The 23,916-nt window shown below is 34.5% G+C and overlaps 1 protein-coding gene across 1 annotated transcript in view; it reads left to right on the top strand.

Annotated features, from left to right (window-relative positions):
• LOC106884521 (uncharacterized) overlaps positions 1-13,019 on the top strand; it is a 31,824-nt gene extending 18,805 nt beyond the window's left edge. The window contains exons 10-12 of the mRNA XM_014935946.3: positions 262-453; positions 2,467-3,301; positions 7,675-13,019. Coding sequence (XP_014791432.3) covers positions 262-453; positions 2,467-3,301; positions 7,675-8,054 — 1,407 coding nt within the window. The 3' untranslated portion in view covers positions 8,055-13,019. The remainder of the gene's footprint in view (positions 1-261; positions 454-2,466; positions 3,302-7,674) is intronic.
• Positions 13,020-23,916: the final 10,897 nt, after the last annotated feature.

The following is a 23,916-nucleotide window of genomic DNA, read 5'->3' as shown; positions in this document are numbered from 1 at the left end:
AATCTGATTTGGCAGAGTTTCTACAGCTGGATGCCCTTCCTAACACCAACCATTTCGAGAGTGTAGTGGGTGCTTTTGCGTGGAATGCTAAAAGGTTAAATCTAAATCAGTACCAACCTTCAGTCTTAGGACATACATTAAAGTTATAAACTTAGACTGATTCAATTGACAATGTTACCACCCACTTTAAAATCAACATTGAACTAAGTCAACAAAATTTTTCTGTTTGTACTAATTTCTTATTCTTTCTGATTTGATCAGCAAGAAGAAGATTTTTGGACTCAACATCCACTTTCTGCTTCACTAGCAGAACGTCTGTATTCAAGTGTTGTCTACATTGAAGAACTAGGACATTTACTAATGAACAAAATGATGGTTGAATATTTGGCATGTGTAGATATCTACCTTGGGACCACAAGGGACTTGAATGATTCTGAAGCTCTTTGGACATTGGTGAGTAGTTTTAGACCTATCTTTCTTTTACAGTTGTCATATATGCAGCATATGATAAAAGAAATGTTGTTGTAGCTTTGAATAGGTTGTTAAGTCATTACTAAAGGTTTTATCTTCATTTTGTTTGTCAGTATTATTGAGCACATTCTTTTTCAGGCTGTTCTTTACATCCAGTAACCAGGAATAGGAATAAGTAAAATAGGTAGGTATTTCTCCTGCAGCTGTCTTACCAGAAATATAGTATCAGTGGTGCTTTTCCCTGGCACGAACCCAAACTGCATCTCATCTAAACTGACTCGCTCCCTAATTAGTTGGGCTATGACCCTTTTATATATATATATATATGTATATATATATATATATCTATATATATATATATATATATATATATATATATATATGTGGACGATTTGACTGAGGACTGGTGAAACCCAATGGCTACACCAGTCTCCAATCTGATTTGGCAGAGTTTCTACAGCTTTATGCCCTTCCTAACGCCAACAATTCCGAGAGTGTAGTGGGTGCTTTTACGTGTCACCAGCACGAAGGCCAGTCAGGCGATACTGGCAACGGCCACACTCAAAATGGTGTATTTTATGTGCCACCTGCACGGGAGCCAGTCCAGCGGCACTGGCAATGATCTCGCTCGAAAGTCCTTACACATGCTATATATATGTATATATATATATGTATATATATATGTGTATATATATATATATATATATATGTATATATATGTGTATATATATATATATATATATATGTGTATATATATATATATATATATATATATATATATATATATATATATATATATATGTGTGTGTGTGATTATATGTATATATATATGTGATGATGTGATTATATATATCCCCATTACTGCTTGACAACTGGTGTTGGTGTGTTCATGTCCCTGTAACTTAGCAGTTTGACAAAAGTGACTGATAGAATAAGTACTAGGTTTTTAAAAATAAGCCCTGGGGTCGATTTGTTCGACTAATACCCTTCAAGTTGGTGTTCTAGCATGGCTGCAATCAAATGACTGAAACAAATAAAAGAACGAATGGACATGCTTTCTTGGAAGATTGAAGACAAATGACATTGTTTGTAGTATGGAAACATTTACAAATAGTACATAATGTCATAGCAAGGAACCACACAAACTCATACAGCCCATGCTGGTGCTGCATAAAAGCACCCAGTGTATTCTGCAAAGTGGTTGGCGTTAGGAAGGGCATTGAGTTGTAGAAACCAAGCCAAAACAAGCTCTTCAGCTGACCAATGATGATGATGATGACAATTCACATTGTTCAGTCATTGATAAATAAAAAAAATAGCACACTGTTCCATCTTGCCCAGAATGGATGTTGCTTAGCAGAAATTTGTTTCAGAGGTATTTTGGGTTTTTTTTTTGTACAATCCTGACTGGCCAACATTGTATTTGTACCTCATAATAGAAAGGTTATGTGCCTCTGTCCAGCACGTCTGATGAGGTGCTTATATCATTAAGAGCATAATAGGTGTGAAACCTATGGTAACTCCCTGACTGGCCATAACCAACAACTACACTATGTGTGTGTGTATGTGTATATGTTATAGATAGATAGACATATATCTGTCATATATTTCATATGTATATAGTAAATGTTTATTGACCTCCGAAAGGAGTCAATAAAATAAACTATGACTTAGGATCAGTGGTGTCAACTTAGCTCCTCACCTCAAAATTGCTGGCACTGTACTTAAATCAGAAATTAATTTGGCTTCAGTGGCCCAATTAGTCTACCGAATTCATCTTCACTATCACTCATGTACAGGGATCGATGGTATCAACATATCCCCTCCCCTTAAAATTACTGATCTTGTGCTAAATTAGAAATCAAATAGGCTTCAAAGGCCCAATTAGTTTATGGAACTCACTATTATTATTATGTTGATTTGATAAATAAGCTGATTTGGCTGTTATTTCCCTGCCTCATATATCAGTTTCTTCTTTTTTTTTTTTTTTTTCAGAATAAAAGAGAGTATTTGCCGAAATCTTTTTCTGATCTACATAAATTTACTCATGTTATCAAAGAAAGTTTCAAAAACAAGGAAAATCGACCAGTTTATTTCAGACAACCCAAAAGTTGTTCTTGTAATTCTCCAACTTCAGATAAAGAAACTTTGCAGTCTTCTGAAAAATTTGTAAATGTTAAGGATACGAAATGTCAGAAAGCCTCCAAGGTGTTTTCTTCACATTGTAATAAAGTCTGTAAAAATGGTGAAAAATCTCCTTCATGTAAAAAATTGGCAGACAGCAAAGGTCATTCAACACTTAAACACTTTTTAAATGATAAAAAATCATTAAAAGATTGTGGAGACTTAAGCAAGAGAGAGCGTCCATATCAGAAAGATTTTGAATATGTTAAAGAGCAGTCTCCACAGAAACAGTTTGATAATGTTAAAAGAACATCTCTGCAGGAGACCTTGTGTGGTAAAGAATGCTGCACATGTTTTAAAGACTTCTCAAAAAACAAAGAACTTGCTTCATATAAAGAATATGAGGACTGCGAGCAGCCTCCTGCACAGTGTAATTCATTTTCCTCAACAATGTTGGAAGATCACAAAGAAACAAGGCATCAGCCTGTTCACCTTAAAGACTACTTTAAAGACAGAGAATCACCATCTCATAAAAATTACATGAACACTCCAGATCCTTCACTTCATTCCAAACGATTCATAAAGAACAAAGCAATTTCAACATCTAAAAATTTCACAGAGCAATCATCAGATGAGGAATTATCGGATAGTTGCTTGGACAGCAAAAACACACCAGTCAGGAGCATGGACTTCAGTAATCTTAAGAGTAAGTATGTTACAACTAAATTTTAGTTTAACCCTTTCGTTACCAAACCGCCCAAAGCCGCCCGAAAAAAATTTTGGTTCATGTGACCAAGCCGCCCAAAACCGCCCGTAATCACCTATTCATATTTAAATGAGAATATCTGAGCAAATCTCGTTAGTACATTCGTGAAAACACGTGATTATTTGTGTAAACAGTTCAGCTATAGTTTTGTATGACGATCAACATATTTTTTTAATTTTGTGAATTTTGAGAGATTTTTTTCCAAATTTGTTCCTGTTGTGTTTTCAAAATTTGTAATCCTAACAAAAAAATGGATACAAATTTTATTCTGTCAAGCAGCGAGTCAGAATTCGAAGGATTTTCCGTTGAAGACCTTGATAAATCTAACTCTGTAACCAAAAAAAAAAAAGCACGTGGTATTTGATAATGAATCTGAGGTTTCATTTTCCGAAAATGAAAGCAGTGAATCCGAGAGTTCCGATGATAGCGATAAAGAGAATGAATTAGTACCTGAATGGAGTGAAAAATTAAAAACTCCTTCTTTCAGTGATTTTTCTGAAGAAACTGGACCAAGTCACAGTCTTACCCAGGAGAGTAAAGCTTTAGACTATTTCTTTTTGCTTTTTCCGATGTGCCTATTTGAATTGATTACGGCGGAAACAAACCGTTACGCTAAATGTAAACAAAGCGTAAAAAAGGATAGTTTGAGGTTTCCCATAAACTTGAATGAAATTAAAGCATATTTTGCCATAAATATTATTATGGGCATTAGAAAGTTACCTAGAATAACAAATTACTGGAGTAGTGATGAACCCTTTGGCGACGAATATGTCTCAAGTATAATGACGAGGATACGTTTTTTAAAATTGACTCAATATCTACATGTAAGAGACACGAGCAGTACACCAGTACGTAGGAAACCAGACTTTGATCCCTTATTTAAAATAAGACCCCTCATTGACTGTGTTCAAAGCACATATGAAACAGTTTATAGATAAGGATATGGTGGGCTATAAAGGCCGAGTGCGTTTTCAACAGTATATGCCAGGAAAGCGCACAAAATGGGGGATCAAAGTTTGGAAAAGATTTGTGAATCAAATACTGGGTACTGCTCTGGATTTTAATTTTATACTGGCAAAAGAGACAGTAATAAATCCAGTAATGTGCACAACTCTTCTATAATAATATTTTGTTGTATACCCAATTGAATATTAGCTAATAACCCATTTTCTATAGCGATGTTTGAACAAAAATTTAAATAATTTTATATTTTGTTGAATTTACCTGTAATTAAAGTCACTTTGTGACAAAAATTTTGGTATAGAATTGGTTGAGAACCTTTCGTTAATTTATCTTCCAAAAATCACATTAATATGTTGATAAATAAAAAAGTTAGAGTTGTTTAATGAAACCAGCCTAAATTTATGATTATGTTAGAAATTAATTGAAACACATAAGGGGTGTAATTTGGTTAGAAATATGGTAACGAAAGGGTTAACCTTCTATCTGATTAAAATGTTGGCTTTCACACTTATGAATGCTTGAGAATTCATTACATATTCTATGGGTATTAGGTCCATTGATTTGTTTACTTACAGTGATGAAATAATTAAACTAAGAAGATGTTTTAACATACTGAGTAAAGTGATGAATATTCTGTCACTTAAGGTAGCTTGTTAATAAAACTGGGTACCTTGTGTTTTAACTAAGAAAGCATTCTTTATGGCAACTAAATTTGACTTGAGAAAACTTTTTAGTTTGAGGAGGCTTGCAGTGTATATGGGCCATTGCAGAGTGTGCATTTTCTGACACTGTTGATTTTGACATTGTAAGTTCCAGTTGATCCGGTCGACAGAATAGCCTGCTCATGAAATTAAAGTGCAAGTGGTTGAGCATTCCACAGACATGCATACTCTTAACATAGTTTTTCAGGGAGATTCGGTGACACAAAATGTGACAAGGCTGACCCTTTGAAATACAAGTACTACTCATTTTTGCCAGCTGAGTGGACTGGTGGATTAGAGCAATGTGAAATAAAGTGTCTTGTTCAAAGACACAACACATCATTGGGAATTGAACTCCTGAACTTATGATTGTGAGCTGAATACCCTACCCACTAAGCCACGTTCTTTAACAAGAACTAGTTTGGAGACAGTTAAATTAGTGTCACTGATTTTTCAAGCTGTTATTCAGATATACATTAGTATATGTGATGATGAGCTGGCTATGAGCCATTGACCAGATTCTGAATGCAGAATATCTTGAAAAGTCTCAGAAAAAATCCTAACATCTAGAGTTGTCAATCTTAGAAGCCATTATTGCCAAAACCAAATAACTAATTTGTATCTGAGATTACAAAATCCCTACATCATCTGAGAAATGATCTTGATTGATTAAGGTACATGTCTATTTAGTGAAAAAGTATGATGAGCTAACTGTGGTGGATACTTGTGGTGGAGGAAGGCCAAGTGAGGTATAGTTATGAATACTAGAATTATATTTTGTGACATTGTCTCACAGATGAAACATGTGGCCCAAATATTCTATCCATTTTATGTTCAAATTGGTCAGATCTAGCCTTGTCCTGCAATATCATTATAAAAATAAACAATCATTTCATCAGTTTCAAAGCCATAAGACATTCAAAATAACCAGAATAAATAAGCATTACATTTGACAGCAATCCAAATGCTAAGGGGTTAAATCTCTTACGTATTGTTTTTTTCATTGTTTGAACATCATTTAACGTCCGCCTTCCTTGCTAGCATGAGTGGGATGATTTCACAAGAGCCTGCCAGGCAGAAGCCTGCACCAGACTTCTGTGACTGTTTTGGCAGGACTTTTACAACTGGATATCCTTCCTAACACCAACCACTCAGCAGAGTGGACTTAGTGCTTTTTTACATGACACAAGCACAGGCGAGGTCAGTTTTGGCAAGGCTTTTACAATTGGACTGGGTGCTTAGAAGTGGCACCTGCACTGACAGGATCACCGAGTACTTGTAAGACAAAAAAAAAATTTCAAGAGGAGAGGGGGCATTAGAGGAGGTGATCTTATGTTGGATGATGAAAGGTTATATTGAGACAGAGAGACAGAAACAGGTGCCTTGCTGTAGAGGTAGTACAAGGTTACTCAGTCAGAGAGAGAGAGAGAGATCAGGAATGAAGATAGAAACAGGTGTACTACCACAAAGGAAATATGTGGTTACCCAACCTGAGGGAAGTGCAGGAGGAGAGAGAGAGAGTGGGGGACAAAAGGATAGAGATAGTGGCAAAATGTCAGGCATACTCACAAGGGATGGGAATCAGAATATAAATGATATGATTGAGTAAAAGAAGAATGAGGGCATACCCTTGAGGTTCAAATGCCATAACATAAGTGGTAGGATATTGCAAAGGGAGTGTGATTAAAGAGTGTGGTGGGGGTGGGGAGTGAGTGGCGAAAACCTGCATGTATATAGTCTGGAGGCTACCAGGTAGCACTGATACAGAGCAATTGGGGAGTGAGAGCTAGGTATAGTGTGTGAAGGAGGAAATGTGAGGAAGAGAAGAGATGTGGAAACGTAAATTGGTTTGTTGGGGTAGGGTGAGTGAAAAGTTTTCTTGTTACATGTGGGTGGAACACAGGTCGGGGGCTATCAGAGAGCAATGATAGAGTGGCACAGGGCCAAGAGGACAGGATTGGGGAGTGGGAGGTAAGCATAGTGCATGAAGCAGAAATGTGAGGAAGAGATGTAGAGACATAGTTTGGTTTGTTGTGGTAGAGTGTGTGAGAAGTTTTTTTGTTAAGTGTGGGTGGAGCACAACCCTTCTAGAACTCTGTTTCACTGATATGGTGGGTCTTCTCAAGAACAAACAATAACCTTCTTTTAATTCTAAATAGATTTTATAGTTTAATATTACAAACCTGAGCCAAGTAAACATAGTCATTATTGCTTGATATTGCCTGTAAAAAGAAGGATAAGGATCTATATTCACCACAAGGCCTCTACTTACTGCAAGAGTGAGCTTGCTTACCTGAGGAAATTTAGAATTGGACAATGCAGCCTAAGTGTTGAAGAAGAAGAAAGTTTAAATAGAATGGGGCTGGGGTTGTCATGGGCTTATAGAATATCTGTTACAGATATAACAGATGTCAAGCTGTGCATTCCAAAGTTGATATCAATCAAGCGAGACACAAATTCACATGGTGCACAAATACTTAGCTCTAATTATTAGAATTTAATTATTGTATTTTAAAATTAAGCAAAGCTTAGTTTAACCTAAGTGATTACATTCAAAACAGTTTACATTTAAATGAAATTTTTAAAAAAATCTATCACAATTTTTAATGGTACTAATTTTTTTTTTTTGTTTTTTTTTCTCATTTTAAGATTCTAAAGAGCCCGAAGAAGAAGATATTTTAGTTGAAGCTGCTCAAAAGATTTTTCAGAATGACTTCACACCGGGACTAAGAAAGTTTCTACAGCTATCATCTGATTCTCGGTCCAAATTAAATTGTTGGCGGGCTGAGAAAGAAAGCAGTAGCTCAAACATGGAGGATTCCAAATATCCCTCATGTGATGACCATCAGGAAACAGAGAAAGTTAGCAATAAACTTGATGTAGATGACAGTTCTCGTATAAATTGGTCTTTATACAAAGGGGATGTTCATAATTACAATAATGTGAACTTTTATCCAGCAGGCTGTACCATTCATCCACCAAAAAAGGGAACTAATAGCACAAGTGGTAAAAAGTATAGACGCTCATAGTCAAAATAACAATTCTGCTGAAAACCACCACTGCCGCTGCTACCACCACTCCTTACTTGCTGAGGAGTAAAGAAATATTGAAGAAACTACCAATCAGTTTTATAATGTTGTTGAAATTCCTGCCACAGATCAAATAACCGATTGTGTCAAAAACACAAGCTGTTTTAAAATGTATGATATTTTGTTTGTATTATTTTATGATTACATTATATTGTAAAGATTTTATACCTAAGCACTTTTGCCAATTGAACAGGCATTTTTTATGGTTTAAATACTGTTGAAAAGACATCATCATAATTTGCTTACATTTATACTATAGCTAACAGTTATAAAAGTTATACATGGACAACGAACGTTAAATCATGATGACGACGACAACGACAACAACTACGACTGATGCTGCTGATGCATCAATAATTGTTCGCCCATTCTTTCATAAATTGATTAATTCTGACTTTTTCTCTATTGAGTTTATTTTGGATTTTAGTGCTGATATTTCTCTTTTAATACATTTTTATCCAATTACTTTTGAATTAAAAAGTTTCTGTCTCAATGCATTGCGAGGTGAAAACCCCATTGCAGGAAGAAGTTAAGGCTTCTTCTTTTCTCTAGTCTAAGTTTTCACTGTGCAATAAAAACATGTATTTCTTTAACTTGGAGGGACTTTTAATTGCCGATAATTAGTTCTTATCTTATCCTGCTAAGTAGAAATCATCTATTACATATGATAATAGTCTATCACAAAAGCAATGTAGAATTTTAGGTTCAGCCCAAATTCACAGAGAAGCAGTTGCAATGGATTCAAGCTCAAGATCTACTCACTTAATCATTTCATTTTTTATAGTTGAGCTTTTCTTTCTTAACAGCTCAGGCTCCCAGTCTGAAATTTGAAGTGCCAAGCTCAATTTTTTTTTCTTTATATTACTTAAACTGTTGCTGTTTCATTTGACTAATGGATTTTCATTCACACAACACTTGACAGGTTCAATTAATGGGAATTGGACCTCAAAACTAGGAGTTATTTGGTAGTTACTTTACTGTTAACATTTAACCATACACAGTTAATGGAAATAAGTACATTAAGATTGAACATAACTAGTATTTGAAGTTGATTTGGTCTCATTTGATGATTGCATTCTTGTAAGTAGCATCTGCAACCAAGCTTTGGATTTTTGGGTATGCTATAAAGAAAACAATTCCAATGTTATGGAGAGGTGCTTCCTCTGCTGCAAAATCACATGTGCACTGCTTAGTACTTTTGTAAATCTGAATTTTTACATCTCTCTCTCTCTCACAGTGCATTTGCCTTCTTCAAGTTAGTATGTAAAATGTGAAAATCCATCAAACTATTCATGTGTCAAATTGTTGCTAACATTATTTTTACTTGAGGTCAGTGAACACCTATAAAATTTTGTGCAAGTATCTGACAAACCAAGTTTCATCTAGATATAATTCCTAGTTGTGCTTTCATTTGTGCTTACAAGTTCGTCTGTAATCTATAGACTAGAGTGGGTGAAATAAACTCCATTGGGTTGACTTACATTGTACATTATTTTCTCCTGCTCATACAGTTGGCTCTGCTACTTCACTACCATTCTAAGATTATGGAGAGTGGAGAAGGGGAATAAGTTGGAACAGTACAACAGAAAAGTGTTGGCTATATAATTGTCATTGACTACCCTCTCCAAATTGGAATTGGTGACTCCATTCAGGGAACATGCACCAATGAGGCTGAGACTTAGTATTTTCATCCACTATATCCATTTGTCCGTGCACTTCATATTTTTAAATGTGTCAAAAGCCAATGTAATACAAAAAGGCCTATCAAACCAATTACTCAAAATACAGTACTTAGTCAACATAGCTAACTTACAAAATACAAGCTGGTGATTTCCAGAATTTGTCATTTTGTATTACCATTATATATAAACCTTAACATATAGCTGTGGCTGTGGTTAAAGATAGACTTTTTCTTTTCATATTCTACCCAGCCAATAATAGCTCATTTCAGAACTCAATCAATCAAAAGTCATTGCCTTGAAAAGGCATTAAACTTACTACATGCGACACAGCCTCCTCCCCTATGTTTTCTACCATCTTGTTCTCTCATTTCTATCCTTCCTTTCACCAAGGGTTTCTATATGTATTACCACATATACTACAAGCAGTGTGTAATGGTGTTCTGTTATGTTAACAAACTACTTACTTTTCAGGCTTTTAACAATTAGCAAAAGGGTTTCATTGTTTGCAGTCTTCCGAACACTGATGTTCTGCATTATTCTGTCATTAGCTTCAGCCAGAGATTGTGGTTGCTCTGGGCCCCGACTATTATGGAATGCAAAGTTTCTTTCTATACAATTATATTTCAAAAGCCATGGTCATTTTCTTTCTTTCAACATCTAACTTATCTGTATCTATACAGTACAACTGAGATTACTGCTGCTCTTTGTACAAATATGTTTTTGTGTCATCATCATCATTTTATGTCCATTTTTCTATGCTGGCATGGGTTGAATGGCTTGACAGGAACTGGCAAGGCCAGGGGCTGCACCAGGTTCCATAGTCTCTTTTGACTAGGTTTCCATAGCTGGATGTCCTTCCTAATGCCAACCACCCGACAGAGTGTATTGGGTGCTCTTTACATAGCACTAGCACTCACATCAGTGCTTTAATTAAAAACATTTTTTTTTCCAGAGTCTGATTATGCTAAATCTACTGTAGTTCTTCAATTCTACGTTCCTCTTCATTATGTCTCTTGAACTAATATTCTCAGCAAGACATGTTGTTAGGTCTCTAGATTCTTCATTTTCTACCTTAACCCATTACCTTTTCCATCTATCATATTTGATACACTTGATATATTTCTCTGGTGTCACTGCATCATATATGATACAAATTCTGAATCTTTCTTTTCAACGACCAGAGTAACTTGGGAATTTATGAAAGGCAAGCTTTATATTACTCTGAATGTATGAACCAAGGGCTAACTAAAAGTCTGAAAACAAGAATGGATATTTAGGACAAACTTAGAAAAATTGCTTGGACACCCAAAGGATTAAATCAATATCTGTAGAATGGAAATTGCTGACTTTTCTACCTCTTACATTAATAATTTCCTTCAAAAATCACAATCATAAATTGTTCAGATTAGTGAAAATAATGTTTTGTTTCTAGATTTTGTGGTTATTTCTTTGACAGTGGCACACCTAGACATAATTAACTTTATAATTTGAATACATTATATGCTGACAGTTCCCCCTATTTTGTTATGTGGCAAGTTTGCAGAATTGTTGATAACTAGTGAACCATTTCAGATTGGTAAGCACATTCATAGTTATAGATACTTTGTAATTTCTGTTGTGTTGTCAATGAAAGGAAGCACACCTGACTACTGAAAAGGCTGTTTGATTAAATAATTATGTGACTTCAGGTTGGGTCATATGACATCAACATGCAAAACTCTTGTAATACTACTGTTGTAAAACAATATCTTCATATATCATTTATAAGCCAAGTCATTGATATCAATCTTAGTTTCATTTGGTGATAGGATATCCATAATCATCAGTTGTTGTACATTGGTCTTCTGAACCTTGCCTTTCTTCCAGTTTTGATTGAGAATCCCACTTTTATCTTTCTTGTCATGCTCAGGGCATCTTGATCATTGTACACCAAAACTGTTCTGTCGTTTTTTATCATCAATAACATTTTGCTTCCTTTTTGTACTGGACATCTCCCCCTGATATTGTGCCAGTTGTAGGAACATGTCATAAAGCAGCTTCAATACCAAAAGCCATTGTTAAAGCTGTTCTTATGTCCCATCAATGTTGAGGGGTTTTGCTTTCTTCTAGTATAGAAAATCAATCAGTAAACTGAGTAGAAATCTCAGTAAATTGGCATCAAAGGATCCAAATTTTTTTGTAAAGGTTCCTCATCTTTACAGTCTGCATCATTCTTTCATTCTGACTTAGATGTTGAATGGTGTGGTGGAATCTTAGAAGGTTTTAAACTATCTTTTTAACTCTTTGTGGAGACGCGTGGCTTAGTGGTTAGGGTGTCAATATCATGATCGTAAGATTGTGGTTTCGATTCCTGGACCGGGTGACGCGTTGTGTTCTTGAGCAAAACATTTCATTTCACGTTGCTCCAGTTCACTCAGCTAGCAAAAATGAGTAATGATGCGATGGACTGGCATCCTTTCCAGCTGGGGAACACATACGCCATTGAAACCAGGCCCATGAGCCTGGCTAGACTTTAAAAGGGCACATTTATTTATTATTATTTTTAACTCTTTAGCATTTAAACTAGCCTTATCTATTTCAAGTGTCAATGGTGCAGGCAGCACTGCAAATGTCATCTTGATAACTTAGATATCATAGCTATAATAATTTATTTTACATGGTATGTTAAAATATGATACTTGCTGTTATTGGCAGTGACAATCGTTATCCATCTGTCATTGACTACTCTCTCTTTCGAAACCTTTAAAGAATTATAAATAACATATGGGAGATAGATCTGGTGAAGAAGGTAACTTAGAATTTTAATTTTTTTTCCTCTCAATATTTCATAGATTATGTCAGTAAGAAGAAGCAAACTTGACTTTAATGAAAAGGCAGCCGTGTAAATGATCTTTATCATATGATCATCAGCTTGAGTAACATGACTTTGGTATTCAAAACTCATGCAACTCTACTACCATAAAAAAATGCTATTACTCTTTTCTCCATTATGGTTAGAAAGTTGTGTCTGAGATAGGTATAAACATAATCCTGTTATATGGTGCACTACATGAATATGAAGTTTCCAATGATCTCCCAGTAACTAAATGAAGGTAACAGAATATTTTCTTGGTTTTTTTTCTTTTTCATTCATTCATTGACAATACAGTGTGATTATCAGGAATATATTTATAACTATTTTGTTGAATCTGAAAAGAATACATAAATTTGAACTTAAATTTTATCTATTATTGTTTGTTTTTCATTGTTTTGCTTTTTTTTAATTTTTAAAAATGTTTTTTGTCATGAACCATATGATAATTGAATGGCTGTTCACCATCATTTTAATGTCCACTTTTCCATGCTTGCATTGGTTGGACGAAGCTTTATTGAAGCAGATTTTTCTCTGACTGGTTGCCCTTCTTGGTGCCAAGTTTCACCTGTTTCTCCAAACAAAGTAATATTTTCCCATTACCAAACATGATTCCACAGAAGATTGGAAATGCTTGTCTATCAAAACAAGAAAACCCATGCACACACACACACACACATATGAGTGGTTGTGGGGTAAGAAGCTTGCTTCCTAACCACATTCCTGGTTCAGTCCCACTGCGTGGCATGCTGGCCAAGTGTCTTCTACTATAGCCTTGGGCCAACCAAAGCCTTTTGAGTGGATTTAGTAGATGGAAATTGAAAGAAGTCCATCATATATATATATATCTAAGTGCATGTCTTTGTGTCTGTGTTTGTCCCCATCACCACTTGACAGCTGGTGTTGGTGTGTTTACATCCCTGTAATTTAGCAGTTCAGCAAAAGAGACTGATAGGTATAAGTACCAGGCTTAAAAAGTAAGTACTGGGGTTGATTCATCTGAGTAAAAATTCTTGAAGGCAGTGCCCCAGCATAGCTGAAACAGGTAGAAGATATATATATATATATATATGACAGGTTTCTTTCTATTTTTATTTACCAAATCCACTCACAAGGCTTTGGTCAGCTTGAGGCACTTGCCCAACATGCCATGCCCTAGGACTGAACCTGGAACCATGTGGTTGGGAAGTAAACCTCTTACTACACACCACCCATGCATGCCCACACCTTTTATTCATTAAAAAAATGTAATGAAACATGAATCTTAGAAATGCAGTGTTTAACCTAATTTTAATTAGTTTGGTAGGCTCTATAGTTAATATATGGAAGAAATGTCTGCTGGGGGTCATCAGTCAGTGGTTCATAACTGAGGTTTTAAAACAGTGTTTTCATTGTGAGAAAGGAAAGAAATGGACAAGCAACACAGTATAAGTTATAGTACATAATACAATATGATGCAGTGGTCTTATGATGAAAAATCCAAGTGTTGATTGACAGGTTACATAAAGGATCAATTTAGCAAGAGCTGACACTGATTATCTAACATGAACATGAACATCATTATCATAATCATCAGTATCATAATTATCAATAACAACAAGATGGTATAATCAATTCAACAAATAACAAAGTCAATGTTTACTTGTGGTATAAGAAGTTTCAGATACCAATTTTTAATCTGTCTCAAACATTCCTTTCTAGTTTTCCCCTCTTGTTTAAAAAAAAGAAAAAAAACTTTAATCATTATCCATTATTCAAAACATCAAAAATAAAATTTAAGTTTTACTCTCTTCATTTGAATGTAGAAGTGAAGTTCATCTATCACAAGGTGATGAGATAACTGTCAACAAGTGATTTTAATCTCATTCTTTCATCTGGTTGTATTGCTCAAGAAAAAGAAATCAATCAAGTACTGTTGTTTCCAGTTTTATACAGTACTGATTAACTGATAAGTCTTTCACTGATTGGTTTATCTGTAAAGTAAATATTCCATCACAATCTGACTGTTGCAGATAGTGAGATTTTTTTTTTTTTTATTACAGTGAACTCTTATGTAAGGCTGATATTTTGTCATATCAACTAATTTTAATGATGGAAGCAGCTATTATTCATACTTTGCTAACTGAAGATACAACACCACTTTTGTTCACTGATTAATTACAGCAATGGAATCATTTACCATTCATATTTTGATAAAAGAAGAAAACTATGTACATAAGAAACTCCACAACTTCTATTTACCAAATATTTACGAGGGATGGATATTCTTAGATCTAAAGTGCTAAACATTTACTTCAATTTTCATATAAATTTTTCGGCTTTACATATCTAAAAATGAACACAAAACTATTGATGTAATGATTATTAGAGTGTGGTTTATTAACATTTTTTTTTCTTTTATCCGAAAGAAATCAAATTTACTTAAAGAGAAACATGAAATAATTTTATAGTATTGATCACATGATTATGGATCGAAGGCAAGTAATTTATTTGTTTACTTCTTTTTTCTTTCATAATACTGAAGATGAAAAATATACCTATATTCTTTACAGAATAATATTCTTGTAAGAATATATATATAAAATTCAATATATCAAATCTAAAACTCTTTAACATTTAGGCCATGTTTGGCCACCATCATATTGACACTCTCTTTGATCAGTGCAATCACATATAGCCTTGTTGACATGCTACATTGAGTTGCAGTTTACCATCTCCATTACCATTAGATTGTACAGGGAATGATATTTTTCTTAGCAGATATAAGTCTATCAATAAATTTAACTCCATTCCTGTTATGAATGCTGAAATGCTAAGCCAATTTATAATTTATAATTTAAACAAGTACAAAATTAGAAAAGAATTTCTGCTAAGAATCAATATTGTGAAGGTTTCACTTACATATATTTATTGAAAAAATAATTAATAATACTAAATTTGTGAGATATAATTCTCAGATGGACATAAGTTTTATTTCTTGGATAATAATTGTTTGACACAAACAATACAAATTGTGGTAATAGTTTGTTGACAAAATACCAAGTAAGTGAAACATAATTATATTTGTTTACTATTGTCAAGTATTATTATCTTTTAATTCACCTTATCATTATCACCATCATCATCATTTTAACATCTAGTTTCCCATTCTTGCATGTCAGACAAAATTCATTGAGGTTAATTTTTCTATGGCCAGATGTTCTTCCTATCAACTGGCACTCTGTCAGTTATGACAATGAGGGTTCCAGTTGATCGGACCAATGGAACAACCTTCTTGTGAAATTAATGTGCATGTGGGTGAGCACTCCTCAGATACATGTACCCTTAACGTAGTTCTCAGGGATATTCAGCATGACACAGAGTGTGACAAAGCTGGTCTTATGAAATACAGATACTACTCATTTTTGCCAACTAAGTAGACTGGAGCAGCGTGAAATAAAGAGCCTTGCTCAAGGACACAATGTGCCGCTGGGAATTGAACTCACTACCTTACATTGTGAGCCGACTAACCCACACGCCTTCTTTCCTACCACCAACCCTTATTTCCAAGCAAGATTATTTTTCCCTTAATCCTTTGAACACAAGCAATATGTTTCCACAGAAGATTACAGACAAATGACATTGCTTACATTTGTTTGCAATTTGTGCACAGTATCAAAGCAAAGAGACATGAACACCACACACACACACAAACACATTGCTTATATAACACTGACATTTGTGACTCTCTCTGTGTGTGAAAGAGAGAGAGAAGTTTATGTATGAATCATAAGGAATAAAAGAATTTTAACATTAGAAAGCCTAGCTCTGAGAGAATACATAAGGATGTAAGCACATTCATTTTGTTTTTGATGTGTGTGAGATTGAAGAGAGCGACCATTTTATGGTTTGCTGGCCACTCTCCAGAGATGTGCTTGACTTTCTTCCCTATTGAAGAGTGTAAAATATTCAACTATAGCATAAAGCATAAGTTATAAATTAAGCAAAACCTGTAGTGTTTGCATAATGTATGACAGCTTTATCAACTGGTAGCTTAATATGCATATCAGAGCTTTCAATGATATATATGTGTGTGTATATATATATATATATATATATATATACGTGTGTGTGTGTATATATATATATATATATATATATATATATATATATACACGTGCATATTTACAATGCATGCATATATACATGTATGTATGTACGTACATATATACATAGATATATACATATACTCTCTCTCTCTTACTCTTTTACTTGTTTTAGTCATTTGACTGTGGCCATGCTGGAGCACCACCTTTATTCGAAGAAATCGACCCCAGGACTTATTCTTTGTAAGCCTAGTACTTATTCTATCGACTCTCTTTTGCTGAACCGCTAAGTTACGGGGATGTAAACATACCAGCATCGGTTGTCCAGCGATGTTGGGGGACAAACACAAACATACACACACATACATACATACATACATACATATATATATATATATAAATATATATATTTATATATGAAGCTATTATTAACTTGAAAAAGCTATTAACAAAGCAAGGTTTGACCTCAGCAACAAAAATCAAACATTCACTGTGTCCAAATGCAATGATAGCCGATGCAGTACATGCCAATCAATTCATACCGGCCCATATATGAACACAAAAACAGGGAAAATATTCACCAATGCGAACATGAACTGCAAAAGTAGAAATCTAATCTACTTCATCAAATGCCCTAATTGTGAAGAACTGTACGTTGGCTAGACAGGTAATGCACTATCGGAACGCTCACGTGTGTATCAACAACAGATTAAAAACCCAGAAGTCCGTCAAATACCACTGAGTAACCATCTGGCAACATGTGGTCGTGAAACTTTTATGATATTTCCATTCCATAAACTTTACAACCTGAATGAAATTGAGAGAAAACGCAAAGAAAAGGACTTTATTAAGAAATTCAAACCCACTCTTAACAAACAATGATTAAATTAATCTTACTTGGGGTTTAAAAATCTTATCCCTATAACTAAAACACAAAAAATCTCTCATATGTAATCATTCTAAAAATAAACTTAGCATCATCTCTAAAAATAGCCAAACACCTACTGCTGCTGTCCAAAGGAATATGTATAAAAGACAAAAGAACAGCCAGTCAACTACAGTACATCTGTCTGACGAGACCTTGATGACTACCATGAGGCAGGAAAGTATACTAGTCCTTATATATTTAATACTCAATATTTCATATATTGAATAAGACATTCAATACTTCATTTCATTTTACTATTTATATTATATATTCTATATCCCACATTAATTTTATAAGAATATAAATAAAACATAAAAAACAGAGTTGGAACTCTTTTAAATAATATATTCCTCTATACATGATCATACAAAACCCTCTTTTTAATATTTTTTTTATTTTTCATATATATATATATATATATATATATATATATATATATATATATATATATACGTATATCCATCTATCTATCTATATATATTACGTATATCTATCTATCTATCTATATATATATATATTACGTATATCTATATATATACACACACACATCTATATATATATATAGATAGATAGATAGATAGATAGATATATGTATATATACAGGGTGCAGTGAATAGGCTGTTGTCTAAATTATGCAAAAGTGAAAATAACACTGAGATCCCATTTTAACAAGTATATTTACTAAAATTACATAAAAATATCTCGAAATACTAAAAAGTAAATTTATTCAATGAAATCACCATTAGCCTCAATCACAGCCTCCAGATGACTTTGCATTCTCCTGCAACTCTTCTGGACGGTCCCCATTAAAGGGGTTAAAGTCTGCAGAGTTAGGTGGCCAGATGTTAGGAGTGACGTGGTCACAGAAATTATCTGTCAGCCATGACTGGATTCTCCTGCTTGTGTGGCATGGTGCAGAGTCCTGTTGTCAGACATAGGGTCTTCCAACAGCCACCCTCTTGACCCAGGGCAGCACTACCTCCTCCAAGCATTTGATGTAGGCCTCTGTGTTAAGTGTGAGGCCATGTGAGAAGATGAAGGCATAACGCCGCCACCACTAGTGATCACTCCAAACACCATGATGTTGGTTGGATGTTTGATTTTTATTACTCTCGGTACATGTCCTGAGATAACACCCAAACACTCTAAACTGTTTGTATTGGAGCTTCTAGCCTGAATGCCAAGCAGTTCAGCATGTCGTTTCCAAATTTCTGGTAGAGTGAATTGTGCCATGGTTTTTTTTCTGTTCACAGACAGTGCCCAAACTGACCCTACTATACTGTGTAGTCAACAAAATCAAAACAAACAATGTGATTATGCCTACAGGCATATGGCGTAGTGGTTAAGGGCATGGGCTACTGCCCCCAAGATTCTGAGTTCTATTTCAAGCAATGACCTGAACAATAATAATAATAATAATAAAAATCATAACATCGAAAAATACCTTAGGAATGAGAACCCAGGTTCGAAATTTCCCCAAGACACCTGATGAAGGCTGGAGGGTATATCAGCCAAAACGTTGTATTAACAACAAACAAGAGGAGGACAAAATATCCGTCAAATTTAAATAATGTGAATAACGTAAACAATGTACATAATTCCTCATCTCTTAAATATAGAACTGAAACAATGTAATTGCATGAAATTAAAAATATAAAATGGCAACAATTTACCCATCGCACCCTGTATATATGTGTGTGTGTGTGTATATATATATATATATATATAATAATATTATTAGGGACAAAATCCAAAATTACAGGTAAAAAACTCAATTAAAATCAATTTATAAAAAATTAAAATTATATTGAGCCTTATTTTAATTATTAATTTTTCTATATGTGATAGTGGATTTTCATCGATGAGTTCTTGAAAATTGGTTATTTTCCCTAAAACTATATATATATATATATATATATATATATATATATATATATATGTAAGGTCATTCTTGTGCTACTGGTTGGTTCATCAGCAACTAAACCAGCAAGGTCAGGTCATCAGCAATTAAACTTTGCTGCCCAAAGAGGGTTACTTTTCGAAAAATCCTGCGAAATAAAAAACAAGACCTGTCTAGAGACTGTTGTGGTGAAATCCAAACACCCCCATGAATGGATGGTTCTGAATTGTATAAATACACATGCATGCTGGGGATGGAGAACAGTGTTGTATGTGCAGCCATATATTATACAGAGAGTCGTAGAAGCTAAAAAGAAGAGACATCATGGATTACATGCTGGTGATTTGATAGTTGGCGAATGAATATACCAGAAGTCTGCAACCATAATAAAACATTATAACAGGGACAACAAGGATTTGAACTACACACAATGGAAATATTAAAAATCCTCTCATTTTGTAAAAGTGGTGACAAGGATTCTAATTTCATGCACTTCATAACAGTGGAGGTGAGGTTTTCGAATTTTGCACAGTGAAAAATAATATAAAACCACCCACTTCATAATAGTGAGACATTCAAAGTTTTTAGCATGCAAGAACTCTTAGCTTCTGTGATACAGCAACAGCAACAGTTGCAACAGCAATTTCTACAGCAGCATCAAGAACAATGAAAACAGCAGCAAACTCAGCAGTTGTTTGAATTATTGCTGCAACCGAAGAACACATCAAGTTTGTTTTTGGTGGACGGAGTAGCTAATTCGATTAAGGAATTCGTCTATAATCCTGAAGAAGGGATTATGTTTCCAGCATACTTTAGAAGTTATGAGGAAATATTTAAGGAAAAACATAAAAGTTGGACAAAAGAAAGAAGGTAAGGCTTCTCTTACAAAAATTAGCACCAGCAGAACATGAAATATACTGCAATTTCATCTTGCCAAGGAAACCGCTAGAAATTTGTTTTGAGGAAACAATTAGTCTGCTAGCAAAGATATTCAGCGAAAGGAGTTCTTTATTTAACATTCACTGGGAATGCTTGAATTTGAAAAAGAATGAAACAGATGACTTTGTTACATATGCAGGTATCATAAACAAAGAATGTGAAAAATTCAAGATAAGCGAGTTGACTCCAGACATGCTCAAATGTTTAATCTTCATAAAAGGATTAACTGCAAGTAAAGATGGAGAAATACAAGATCAAATATTAACAAAATTAGAGCAAGATACTAAATTAACTTTACAAACAGTGGTGGAAGAATCCCTAAAGATAATTAATTTACGACAAGACACAGAAAGAATTGAAAGGGACGATGTAAATATACAGGCATGTCAACCTATAACAAAAAAAGGAGAAAATATAACAACCTAGACCTAAACCATGCTATGGGTGTGGTGAAATACATTTTAAAAGGGACTGCCCTTATAAAAATGAAAAATGTTTTGGTTGTGGCAAAACAGGACATAAGGATTCACATTGTTGGTTAAAGGACAAAAGGCTGAATGAAAGTGCAAGTAAATAAGTGTTCTCAACAATAACAGAAAGCAAGGTACAAAAAAGAAAATTTGTATCTGTAAAAATAAATAATGAAAATATGAAATTACAATTGGATAAAAGTAGCAATATCTCGATAATAAACATTGATACATGGAAAAAGATTGGAAGGCCTACTTTCAAGAAATGTCAAAAATTGCTTGTGGTATTTCAAGAAAACAAGTATGATTTTTAGGGAAAATGACATTTTATGGGAAGATGTATACACACACACACACACACACATATATTATATGTATACGTATTAATCAATCAATTAATTGTATCCATTACAACTCACTGTTTTCTAACTCAATAAAAATGTTTGATATTTTATAATATTCTATATAATATATCCATTGAAGAATTATCTCTTCAAAATTTAATATATCAAACCAGTGTATCTTGGATAAATATCCCTATAAGAAGTTTAAATATCCTCATTGTGACTATACACGCACATGACAGAAGTAAACAGACACCCTATAAAACATCGTTTTATGCATATTCTATCTTGTAATGGTTTATATTTTTTATTAATTGACATTTTTGTTTCAGTTTCTATATGTAACTATTTAATCATGCCTTGGAACTCTCTGAATTTCAAAGAGGCCATATTGTGGGTCATTCTGAAGGTAGACATAGCGTAAAAGTGCAGAAAACCTTGGGATCCCACTTTCTACAGTTAATAGAGTGATTGTGAAATTCACTAGAGAGGAGGAGTCCACATCACCTTGCCCAAATCAGCCAGGGCCCTCTGACAGGACCCTTCTCTTTGCTAAGGGAAGTGTGGAGGATAATCCTCATTGCAAGGCCTCTGAACAAGTTGAAAGATTGTGTTTCTCTCTGGAAACAGTTCTGCAGCCATAAGATGAATTTGATCAAATAAAATGCTTAAATAGTCTTGATTATTAACTCTGCCATGAAGGAAAACCATTGGGCTGGTGGATTTCCAAGATATAGCCCTCAAGATCATCACAGATCCTCCTCCATTTTTAACAGTTGGAAGAAGGCAGTCTGGGTTAAATGCTTCTTTTGGCTGTCTACACACGTATACTCGGCCGGTGGTCGTAAATAAGGTAAAGGATGACTCGTCCAAAAAAGTAATATTCTTCTACTGCTCTAGGGACCAATTCTGTAGGTTTTTACTACACTCTAAATGCCTTACAACGTTTGTTTTTGAAAGTAGTGGTTTTCTGATTGCAACCCTCCTGTGAAATCCAGCTTTGTGCAGCTCCCGGCGAACAACTTTTATGGAAACTGGGTTCTCGAAGTGGTCATTAAGCTCTGCAGTAATTTTGAGAGCTGTACTTTTGTGATCCTTTCTAACAATTCAACGTTTCCTATCTGAAAGTTTTGTTCCGACGAGGAGGTTTTTCCCTCTTTCTCAAAGGCTGTCATTACTTTCGGGACAGTACTTCTTGATACACCAAACATTTTGGCTGTTTTCATTATGCACACACCTGCCATATGAGCACCAACAATTTGATATCTTTGAAAGTCTGATAGATCTGTCATTTTAATGAATTTTAATTACCTTTTACTGAAAAGAAACAGCAATTTTAGCAAAACATATTAAGCAACACTAATAATAAATAAAAAAGCATAAAAATAAATAAGCTTTTGACAGTTTTATAGATATTTCAAAATTATGATGCTGTGATGCTAGGCATTTCCGTTATTTTGTTCAACCCCCTGTATATATACATACATACATACATATACATATATATATGTACATCATCATCATCATCATCATCGTCGTTTAATGTCCGCTTTCCATGCTAGCATGGGTTGGACGATTTGACTGAGGACTGGTGAAACCGGATGGCAACACCAGGCTCCAATCTAATTTGGCAGAGTTTCTACAGCTGGATGCCCTTCCTAACGCCAACCACTCAGAGAGTGTATATATATATACATACATACATATATATGTGTGTGTGTGTGTGTGTGTCCTCTCACTCTGTGCTTTCCTCTCATTTTCAATCAAATCTCCTGTGTGTTAACTTGGCACCCCTTGACAACAATGTAACCTTCATTTAACTAAGATATCTTTGGCCTGATGTGTAGCTAGTGAAGTACTCTTCATTGAGTAATTATTTCTTCCGAGGTTCTGCTAGCTAGGAAACATGTAACCTGGATTTTACCAGCCCTGTTCTCTGTACAAGTAATTTTGGATGTGGAGGAATATCTGCCAATGATGAGAAGAAATGACTATGAAATATCTGCATGTGATGCTCTCGTTCACTTCTGGGGTGATTTCCTTTTGTCCAGCTTTAAAGTATGTTATGTATTTTAACACTCTACATCTTTAAAGAGATCTCCTTTAAACAAAATACCACAGTTTTTAACAACACATATATGTTAAGTACATATGTGACATTGATAATATATATATATATGAATGGAAGTGAGATGCCAGAACCTTTAGCATACTGGGTAAAATGCTGAGTGACATTTTGTCCCTCTTTACATTCTGGGTTCAAATACTGTGAAGGTCGACTTTGCCTTTCATTTCCTCACACTTGATAAAATAAGTACCAGTTAAGTACTGGGGTCAGGACAATCAATTTACGCCCTCTCCTGAAATTGCTGTCCTTGTACTAAAAATATGAAACCAGTAAGAACCACTAGTGATGGTGCCACGTATAAAGCACCCACTACACTCTGTAAAGTGGTTGGTGTTAGGAAGTGCATCCAGCTTTAGAAACCAAACCAAAACAAACTTTGGAACCTGTTGCAGCTCCTGGCCTTGCCAGTTCCTGTCAAGTCATCAAATCTATGCCAGCATGGAAAGCAGACATTAAATGTTGTTGATGATGATGA

The sequence above is a fragment of the Octopus bimaculoides genome, chromosome 7 (assembly GCF_046866305.1).
Source record: "Octopus bimaculoides isolate indiv1 chromosome 7, ASM4686630v1, whole genome shotgun sequence".
NCBI lineage: Eukaryota > Metazoa > Mollusca > Cephalopoda > Octopoda > Octopodidae > Octopus > Octopus bimaculoides.
Note: the sequence above shows the minus strand (reverse complement) of the source record. Positions and strands in the feature narration are given on the sequence as shown.